The sequence below is a fragment of the Humulus lupulus genome, chromosome X (assembly GCF_963169125.1).
Source record: "Humulus lupulus chromosome X, drHumLupu1.1, whole genome shotgun sequence".
Lineage (NCBI taxonomy): Eukaryota > Viridiplantae > Streptophyta > Magnoliopsida > Rosales > Cannabaceae > Humulus > Humulus lupulus.
In genome coordinates, this window is record NC_084802.1 from 2702493 (window position 1) to 2713573 (window position 11081).

The 11081-nt window shown below is 35.4% G+C and overlaps 3 protein-coding genes across 3 annotated transcripts; all 3 read right to left on the reverse strand.

Annotated features, from left to right (window-relative positions):
* Positions 1-997: 997 nt before the first annotated feature.
* On the reverse strand, positions 998-3398 carry LOC133803233 (ankyrin repeat-containing protein NPR4-like). The gene is made up of 2 exons (XM_062241204.1): positions 2573-3398; positions 998-2087 (listed from the first exon to the last, which is right to left on the reverse strand). Exons 1-2 carry the CDS (start codon positions 3164-3166, stop codon positions 1266-1268), a joined length of 1416 nt encoding a protein of 471 aa, XP_062097188.1. The 5' UTR covers positions 3167-3398; the 3' UTR covers positions 998-1265.
* A 1634-nt stretch (positions 3399-5032) lies between these two features.
* On the reverse strand, positions 5033-5761 carry LOC133804464 (secreted RxLR effector protein 161-like). Its single transcript, XM_062242621.1, has 2 exons — positions 5332-5761; positions 5033-5277 (listed from the first exon to the last, which is right to left on the reverse strand). Exons 1-2 carry the CDS (start codon positions 5759-5761, stop codon positions 5033-5035), a joined length of 675 nt encoding a protein of 224 aa, XP_062098605.1.
* Positions 5762-8772: 3011 nt separating this feature from the next.
* Positions 8773-9372, reverse strand: LOC133804470 (ankyrin repeat-containing protein BDA1-like). Its single transcript, XM_062242624.1, has one exon. The coding sequence runs from the start codon at positions 9370-9372 to the stop codon at positions 8773-8775; it is 600 nt and encodes a 199-aa protein (XP_062098608.1).
* Positions 9373-11081: the final 1709 nt, after the last annotated feature.

Below are 11081 nucleotides of genomic sequence, written 5' to 3' on the forward strand. Positions count from 1 at the left end.
ATTATTGTCGTTTTTTCAACAATTGTAGCAAATAATCAGTTGTATGTACATGCCGACCATATATGTACAAGATAAAAAGAAGAATTATATATGATAAAGTAATAAACTCATGAAATGAAAATATATCTCTTTTATATAAAATGGGTAGATAACAAAATTTTTTAGTTTTAACATTTTATTTTGTTAACTTTAATTAAATATTTAATAGTATATACATTGAAAAGTAATTAAAAATAAATATTTATTAATATAAATTTATATATTATAAAATATTATTATAATAATATTTTACATAAGACTACATATATAATAATTATATTAATATAAATTTAAATTCAAATGTTATAAAATATCATTATTATAATAATATATAATACAAAATTAGATATTTAATAATTATATTAATTTAAATTTAAATGTTATAAATATAATTATGATAATATTATATAATCTTAATTTTTACTAATTATATTAATATGAATTCAAATATTGTAAAATATTATTAATAAAAAATAAAATATTTAATACTTATATTAATATAAATCGATGTATTATAAAATATTATTATAATAATAATAATAATATATAATACATAATCTTAGTTTTTATTAAAAAAATTATTATTTATATTTAAAAAGATTATCATATTATATATATATATATATTAAAAAAATCAAAAATAATATGTTGGTTTAATTTTTTATTTAATATGTTTATGTTGTTTTTTTTATATATAATATTATTTATTTAATTATTTGAAATTTATATAAGTCTCTAGCATATATAAAAAAATAAATAGTATTGAGTAGTGATGATTAGATCAACTTTGCTGGTTTTGACAGATCATTGTTTATTAACTCTACAGTAAATTTCATGTTACACTTTGCTGATGGGGAAATTAGCATTTTATTATTCATCATGAGTTTCAATTATATAATTGTAATTTTTTATTAAAAAAATTAGACTGACCATATTTATGTAGTTAGCATATAAATAGTGAAAATTAATATATATTCGTCTACTTATTTATTTATTTTGTATTTTGTGAAAAGGGGAGAGTGAATCCTAATAGGAATACATATGAAATTTTAATACGAACCAAAAGGATTCATAAAAATTTCAACAATCCTAAAATTAAGAGTCGATATTCGACCATACATATCATGACAATGTATTGAATAAAAAATAATACAATTTTGGCTTTTGTGTTTTTTTCGAATAGGCGATCGGTCAGCCCCTGTATTTTGTTAAGTGACAATTCAGACCTATGCTGCCCCATCGCCGTAAACAAATTTCTTTCTTCTAACCATGGTAATATTTCCCAACCATTTAAAAATCTTGTTGACAATATTGATCATATGGAGCAGTGCAACCACAACCATCACTCCAGCCCAGCTTAGTATCAAATACAATAACATATGACGAACAATGTTCATATCATTGTGTGGAGCAGCAACCCAAATGGCAATGGTGTAAGTAGCAGTCATGGCTGTTATAGTCACCCACAAAATTATCGTGGAGACCCACATCAAGAATCTGTGGCAAAAGGGCAACCCAGTAACGAATAGCAAGATTATGCTCAGTGATCCAACAAAGCCCACAGTGTTACAAATCAGGTAAGAATTGTACAAAAAATCACTGTCTCTATAAGCCATTACTGACTCTCCGGCTAAGTGATGATCATAAGAAGGAGAGTTCGCCGCCGTGGAGGAGGAGGTGTTTTCTTGCCAGAGACCGCCGGGAGGAGTTGTTCCGGCTTGGAAAGCCATGGTGGCGATAAGGGATGCCACCACCATTAGGGATTCTCTCTTTCTGGTTAGCCAGTATCTTGGCTTTGTTGTAGCTTCGTCTTTTTGAAGAACATGATGATGATGATGATGATGAGTTGTGGCTTTAATAGGCTTGTGATGATCCATAGGTAAGGGTTGATCTGTGGCTCGTGATGCTCCCATTGAATGAAGAGACTCTAAGATGTCAAAGTCTTTCTCACTTCTTTGGCTCTGTGCTAAGATGTCCAGTGCAGTGAAATTGCTTGCATTGACTGCGTTGACTTCAATTTTAGTGTTTATAAGCAAAAACTTCACTGTCTGAATAAGGAACCAGAAAAAAAAAAATAGTTAAAAGATTCAAATTAATGTCTTGATAAATATTAGGATAATTTTATAAGGTATGCACTGGTCTATACTTTTTGTATTTTTTTGGGTCGTGAATAGTTTTCGGTACGATTTTTATTATGACCGTATATATTATAATTATTTAGAGTATCTTGCAAATTTTTAAGAAATTTCGAATAATTTACAGTGCCAAAAACTAGGCTTTCACCTGCATAAAAAAAATTAATCAAGTGTGCAACAACCTGTTTGAATCTAGTTTTCGACCATGTAAATTATTCGAAATTTACTAAAAATTTGCAGAATACTCTATTTAACTACAATAAATACGGTCATAAAAAAATTGCACAAAAAAATATTCACGAGCCGGAAGCACAAAAATGCACTGGCACCATAGAAATATCCATGAATTTTATATATAACAATAAGCACCGAAGTCCATTAAAATGGTTGGTTCATACCTCAATTTGCTTATTAGTGACCGCCAAATGCAAAACAGTCATGCCATAATCATCTTTGGCATTCACAATCTGGTAATCATCCATATTATTCACCAAAAACTTCAAAGCTTCCAACTGATTATGCCTCACACAAACATGCAAAATAGTCTCATTTCGATCCTTCAAATTGACCCGAATAGCCTCGGGCGCCACTTTGAGCAGCTCTCTCAGCACATCGAGCCGCCCTCTCATGGCCGCAAGGTGGAGAGGATTTCTCCCTTCTCCATCCCAAGTAGAAGACATGAGCTCGTGATCAGCCGTGGAAAGCAGTACTCTGACCGACTCAAGGTGGCCTTTCGCCACCGCTAGGTGGAGTGGCGTGGAGCGCCAAATGTCAAGTTCATTGGCGAGTTCGGGCTTGTGAGTGATGATCTCCTTGACAAAATCTGCATGGCCGAGCATGGCCGCCACATGAAGTGGAGTCTCTGAGAAACCATTGTTGTTGATGATGATGAGCCTATCGAGAATCAAACTGTCTTGTTCAAGAAGTTGTCGTAAAGTGGTGACATTCCCTTCTCGTGCAGCTTTGTAAAGCAAGCTAAACACTCTCTCCATGATTTCTTGGAAAAAAGCTGAATTTAATTACTTGGGTGCTTACTTTTTCTAAAAGCTGGACTATATATATAGTTGATCGAATATAAGTTTGTTCATATTTGAAAAGTCTTTAATGAAAATTCATGTCATGAAAAGTCTTTAATGAAAAGTCGTAAAGTGGTGACATTCCCTTCTCGTGCAGCTTTGTAAAGCAAGCTAAACACTCTCTCCATGATTTCTTGGAAGAAAGCTGAATTTAATTACTTGGGTGCTTACTTTTTCTAAAAGCTGGACTATATATATAGTTGATCGAATATAAGTTTGTTCATATTTGAAAATTCTTTAATGAAAATTCATGTCATGAAAAGTCTCTAATGAAAAGTCTTGTCTTAGACCATAACATTATTGATACAAACAATTATAATGTTGAAAATCTAGCATCACTAAAGAAAAGACGGAGAAGGAACAAGATTTCCAAACCCAAAGAATAAGTTTTGATGATCAATTATTCAAGTGATCATGCTATATATATATATATATTTGTTTTACTTAGAAGGCTTTGAGATGTTTGATTAGTCTATATAATTTTTCATTTTAAAGACTCTTCTACCATAACAAAATGTTATTATCAGCAGCAAGCTTTTAAAATTCTTACTTTTAATGTGGTGTAGAATGAGGTGATTCAATAGTGTCTTAATCAAATATAATAATAATATGTTAGAAATAACGTAGAAAATACAATATTAATTTCCAACCTCATAAATAAGAGATAAGTGTTAATTAAAAGCCATAGATTCCCAACCCAAAATTTGTTGTTAATTAGCAGAGAAAAGATAAGGCAATGCAAAAGGAAAAAGACAGAATCAAAAGACTTCCGAACAAAACACACTTTAGAATCAAAAGTCATATAAAACTTTATAATTTGTGCTAGATTCCTCTTCAAAAGTGAAAAGTCTATTTTAATTTTGTATAATTTGTGTTTATCATATATCATGTATTTTTTTTTATTAATTTGTCCATGCATGCATCAAATTTTATTTTCATAACTACTTTAATCTGTGCGTTTGTTTTAATACAAACATTCATATCTCGAAAAAGTATATTAAAAAGGTTTTTAATATATAGTGTGGACAATAATAATTTCAACCGTTGAAATGAGAGATTTAAATTTATAAACTTTGATCAAATATGTAATCGTGTTATTAGGTTTTCAAATTTATGCAAAAATTTATTCATTATCCAATATCAACCATTCTAACTAATTAACTAGGAATTTTGAAAAATCACTTTTACGGGCTTCGTCAAATTCTTATAGTTTGTTAAGCTATTGTACTTTGGCAATAATCACATATGAAGATGGTATGATCCAAGGCTTGATATCTCATGCAAAAATATGAACCCCATTACCTTTTTTCTTATGATATTCTTCAGCCTACCTTTATGTTTTCATTGTTGGACGCCACAACACGTGAAAAAGTAATTACTTTATTGATACAAAAGTAATTACACCAAGACTTGATTACAATTCTTGACCACACACACTAAACACTCTAGCTTATACTCTTTGGAACACTTTTAGATGCACTTTGTGTACTCACTCTTTGACTCACTTTTGGGACACTCACTTTGCTGCTCCCTTGGACACACATTACATTTGTATTTATAGGCTACAAAGGAAACATCCACATCTTTCTAGAATTTTCTAACTTTATAATTTATTTAACTACTTTCTACATTTTTCTAAATGTTTCTAGAACTCTCTATATTGTCTAATTAGTTATAAGTTTATTCAAGAACTTTCTAGAATATTCTATGTTCTTCCTAGTATATTCTAGAACATTCTAGATACGGTAATGACTTTTAACACACCCCCTCATTACCGAATCTCTAAGCTTCTTCTCGTTTGACGAGGTTTAGTTGAGTTCTGAATTTCAAAAACTTGATTGTGCTTAGTCCTTTGGTGAATATGTCAGGAACTTGATCATCTGTGTTGATTTGTTGCATCTCTATTTCTTCTTGAAGCACTTTTTCTCTCAGAAAATGATAATGCACTTCCACGTGCTTTGTCCTTGCATGAAACACAGGATTTTCTGCTAGACGAATAGCAGACTGATTATCACAATGAAGTGACACTGCATAGTATGTAAATTAATGTAGATCCTTCATTAGTTGCATCAACCATGTACTTTCCTGAGCTGCCATTGCTGCTGCTCTATATTCTGCTTCAGTGGTTGACAAGGACACCGTTGGTTGCCTTTTGCTACACCAAGATACGACTCCAGATCCAAGCATGAATACATATCCAGTTGTTGAGCGACGAGTATCGTGATCTCCAGCATAATCAGCATCGCAATATCCAACTATCTTAATCTCGTCACCTTTCTTATATAAGAGGCTGTAGTTAATGGTATCTTTGACATACCTTAGCATTCGTCGCACTGCTTCCAAATGAGGATTCTTTGGTTGTTGCATATATCGACTTGCTACTCCAACTGCATATGAAATATCTGGTCTAGTTAACGTAAGGTAGATTAAACTACCTACAAGTTGCCGATACATTGCTCCGTCTTGCAAGTCCTTCCCTTCATGAGCACATAACTTGGCATTAGCTTCCATAGGTGTTGAGATGGGCTTGCATTCGAGCATTCCAAACTTTTGCAACAATTCTTTAGCATACTTTTGCTGACAGAGAAATAAACCTTCCTCAGTTCGGTCGACTTCTAATCCAAGAAAGTGTTTCAATTCTCAAAGCTCCTTCATTTGAAAGCGAACTGACAAGTTCTCTTTTGTTTGACGAATCTCTACTTCATCATCACCAGTAATGATGAGATCATCGACATATACTAGGACAACTATGATCTTTGCATCCCTTACTTTGACGAATAAGCTTGAATCTGCATGCGCCATGGTATAACCGCTCTTTACTAAGAACTCAGCAATCTTGCCATACCATGCTCGTGGAGCTTCCTTCAATCCATAGAGCGCCTTTTTCAGTTTGCAGACATAGTCCGGATGAGCGACATCTTCGAATCCTTTTGGTTGGACCATGTATATTTCTCGATCTAATTCTCCATGTAGAAAGGCGTTCTTTACATCCATCTGCCATAACCTTCAGTCTTTACTAGCTGCAAGTGCTAGTAGAACCTGTACTGTTGTAATCTTAGCGGCTGGCCTAAATGTCTCGTCATAATCTAGCCCATATTTTTGAGAGAATCCTCGAGCTACTAACCGAGCCTTGTATCTTTCAATTGAACCGTCAGGACGAGTTTTTACCTTATAGACCCATTTGCATGAAATGGTTTTTGCTTCCTTCGGCTTTGGCACCAGCTCCCAAGTCTGATTCTTCTCTAAAGCAGTTACCTCTTCTTTCATTGCTTCAAGCCACTTAGAGTTCTGGTGTGCTTCTTCATATGACCTCGGCTCTCTGAACTTCTCTTCTTCAGCTACAACAGCATTCGCGTATTTGGGATTTGGCTTCCGCAGTCTTGTTGATCTCCGAAGTTCTGATTGGGCATTATTTGCATCATCTTTTGATCTTTGATGCACTCCTGTTTGCCATGGACTCTGTGTTGTGTCTTCGTTGTATTCTTCATTTTGTTCGTCTTCATCTGTTTCTGGAGTTGAAGGTAACTCAACAATTTGCTCCCTCATCTTCTTTTGCAAATTGTCTTCTATTTCCTTAGAATCTGGTAACTCTTCCTTTTGCAGTGACCTCCATGAAGAAGCTTCATCAAACACCACATTTCTCGACGTATAGCATTTTCCTGTTGTTGGATCGCAACATTTCCACCCTTTTCTTTGGCTGTCGTATCCAATGAAGATACACCGTATTGCCTTCTTATCAAATTTGCTACGTAGATGACTTGGCACAAACACGTAGCACACACATCCAAACACTCGAAAGTGACTTACTGTAGGTTTATAGCCCCACAGTTTCTCAAAGGGTGAGACGAACCCTAACTTTGCTTGAGGAAGTCTATTGATCACATGAGCTGTTGTTTTCATACATTCTGCCCAAAATCTCCCTGGAACATTCTTTGAATGTAGCATGCTTTGACATGTGTTTGCAAGATGGCGATTCTTCCTCTCTGCTACTCCATTCTGTTGTGGCGTATTTGCACATGTGAATTGATGGCGTATGCGGCGTTCTCGAAGATACTCAAAAAATTCATCTGAGGTATATTCGCCACCGTTGTCTGTTCGGAGGCATTGGATTTTCTTGCCGACTTCTCCTTCCACTATTTCTTTGAATTCTTTAAATTTTGAAAAAGTTTCAGATTTTTCTTTCATAAAGAAAATCCACACATACCTTGAGAAGTCGTTAATGAATGTAACCATGTACCGCATGCCGCTAATTGATGATTGCTTGACTTGCCCGAATACATCAGAATGAACTAGCTCCAATGATGCTTTGGCTTCGAACTTTGAATCTTCATACGGTAATTGATGCGCCTTATCGTATTGGCAGCTGGCACATATGGTCTCTGTTCTGACCTCGAGTTGAGGAAGACCCTTCAGCATAGACTTCTTCATCATTACCTTGAGTTTGTGATAGCTGACATGTCCTAGCCTTGCATGCCATAAATTTGTTGTTTCGTTCTTTCGAGTTTTGTCTACATAAGCCGATTCTGCTGACATTACATAGACAGACTCTAAACGTTGTCCTCTCATCATTGGTGTTCCAGAGATTTCAAGATCTTGGTAGATCTTGACATCTTGAGGACCAAATACGACATGGTGGCCCAACGCCGTAAGTTGCGCTACTGACAATAAATTTTTCTTCATCCTAGGTACATGGTAGATATCCTGGAGTGAAACTTCTTTTGAGCTGAATCTTGGCGTGATTGTTGTTTTACCGATGTGAGCAATCGGTAATCTTGAGTTGTTGGCTGTTACCACTACACGACCACCTTTATATTCTGCAGCTTTTCTTCGTCTCCTGTCATATGATTTGAATAGCCAAAGTCGACTATCCAATCATTATTGTAGTCGATCTTTCCTGGAATAGTAGCTGCTAGAGCTAATTCTTCTTCCTCCACAGCGAAAGATGCTTCTGCGTCCCATTCTTCATCGCTTGTCTTTTCTGCATTTGACGTGGCTGCATTACCTTCTGCAGTTTTCTTCTTGAACCAACAACTTTTAGCCATGTGGCCATACTTTCCACAGTTGTAGCATTTCCCATCAAATTTATTGTTATTATTTGACTGGCCACGCTGGTTGTCTTTCTTTTGAGCTCCCCCTGTTTGGGAGCTTCCATGATGACTATCCTTGTCATCATTTTTCTTAAAAATTTTGCTAGCATTTGGTCGAGATCGACCTTTCTTATCACCACTAAAGAGTGCTTCTTCGTCACTCTTTAATGAGATTCTAGATGTTTGCTTAGCTAACGCTTCTTGGTCAGCTAGCAATTTTTCCAATTCAACAAGAGAAGGTTGGGTTGGCCAACCTTGTATTGCAGCAATAAAAGTTCTAAATTCTGGCCTTAATCCATGAATAATAATTCTTCTAATTCTAGCATCTGACATGCCAGCAGCAGAGTCTAATGCAGAGATTTCGCGACAAAGAGATTTTACCTTGGTGAAGTATTGGTTGATTGTCATGTCGCAGAGTCCATTATAATGGTTGGTTCATACCTCAATTTGCTTATTAGTGACCGCCAAATGCAAAACAGTCATGCCATAATTATCTTTGGCATTCACAATCTGGTAATCATCCATATTATTCACCAAAAACTTCAAAGCTTCCAACTGATTATGCCTCACACAAACATGCAAAATAGTCTCACTTCGATCCTTCAAATTGACCCGAATAGCCTCGGGTGCCACTTTGAGCAGCTCTCTCAGCACATCGAGTCGCCCTCTCATGGCCGCAAGGTGGAGAGGATTTCTCCCTTCTCCATCCCAAGTAGAAGACATGAGCTCGTGATCAGCCGTGGAAAGCAGTACTCTGACCGTCTCAAGGTGGCCTTTCGCCACCGCTAGGTGGAGTGGCGTGGAGCGCCAAATGTCAAGTTCCTTGGCGAGTTCGGGCTTGTGAGTGATGATCTCCTTGACAAAATCTGCATGGCCGAGCATGGCCGCCACATGAAGTGGAGTCTCTGAGAAACCATTGTTGTTGATGATGATGAGCCTATCGAGAATCAAACTGTCTTGTTCAAGAAGTTGTCGTAAAGTGGTGACATTCCCTTCTCGTGCAGCTTTGTAAAGCAAGATAAACACTCTCTCCATGATTTCTTGGAAGAAAGCTGAATTTAATTACTTGGGTGCTTACTTTTTCTAAAAGCTGCACTACATATATTGTTGATCGAATATAAGTTTGTTCACTATCACTAATAAAGGTTATTTTTACTAGTGGTGAATGAACCATATGCATATTTTCCACATTATCAATAATTTCCAAAAATTAATGTCAAAATGTTGGAAAGAGAGAGAATGAACCATTTTATGGGATAAAATGAAAAGTGGCCCCATTTTCCCTTCGTAAGCATCTTCTTAAAGCAAGTAGCTAAGATTAATTCTAAGGGAACCTTATTTCCATTTTTCTTTACACTTAATTCTATGATTAATTTTAAGATTAATATTTACACTTAATATCTAACATATATATGTCACAATTTTATTGGTTCACATCATATTTACATATTATACAATTTATTCAAAAATCAACTAAAAAAAATATAAGTCTAAATATATTTTATTGGTTGTGATTAGGTTATTGCTAGGGGCTCGGAACCGGAATCGTGCTCGATGGTCGTTCTTAATATACGTTGCACTCGGACCTGAGGTAAGGAAACTGCACCCAATACGTGATATATGTGATTAGGGTTTTGCCCGATTGTTGATTATAACTATGAATAGGGCTCGACCCCTAAGAATGAACGCAATTTAGGTTATGCTTGAATGTTTTGTGTCTGGATAATTGTTTAATGAATGATTGTCATGTCTTCATAGGTAGGGCTCGACCCCGTTAAGGTTCATAGTTATTATTGTGTTTGTGTTTGATTGGTTAGGATACCATGATTTATATGAATGCATATTTGTATTGTCTGAAGTGTGCTTATCTGTATCTGTGTTTGTCTGGTTATCTGAATGTTTGATTAAAGCCTTGACTTATTAGTCAAGAGCGGTAATAGCGCGCTGGTCGAGAGGCTTAGGCCCATTCAGGGACGTACTATTACGCTGACTGACCCTATAGTCGTTGGAAAACAAAGCGTTTGGATAGCTCTATGGCTAGTTACTCAGAGTTAAGGGCAAGGACCTCAGGTGACTCTATGGTCACATTGCTAGGGCACAGGGCCCCAGGTTGACTCTATGGTCATCTACTCAGGGCAGCGGGTCCTAGAATGATCCAATGATCATTTATTTGTAATTGTATGCATGCATGAGTAAGTTATTACTGCTGGGCATACTAAATATGTATTTGGAATCTGTATTTACTGTTCATGCACATGTTTAAGTTTTCTTTCTGAGCCTTGGCTCATGGGTGTTATGTGGTGCAGGTAAGGGAAAATAAAAGCTAGACCAACCATGAGTTGGAGAGCTTCGGTGGCAGCGTGTACATATACGACTACTTGTCCACCATGGTTGATGATATCTTAGAGGAACTAGGATTGTATCTCTTATTTTGCTGCTTAGGCCGACTGGTTGTAACTTTTGATTGTATATACATTTTCAAACATTTGTTTGTAACATTTTGGGATCTCATGTATGTATTAAACTTTTAAATGAAAAGTCAACGATTTCCTTTGACCAAATTTTTTAACAATAACCCTTGACATTAATCTTAATTACATGTTTATAATTGAACGACTTAATTAGCAAGTCTGACACTATTTAAAGTATACATTGAAACGGTCCTGAATTAGGAGATCGTTACACAATATTTACTTGAACCAATAATATATACTAAGTTAGATATGTGGCTCAATTTGAATGTG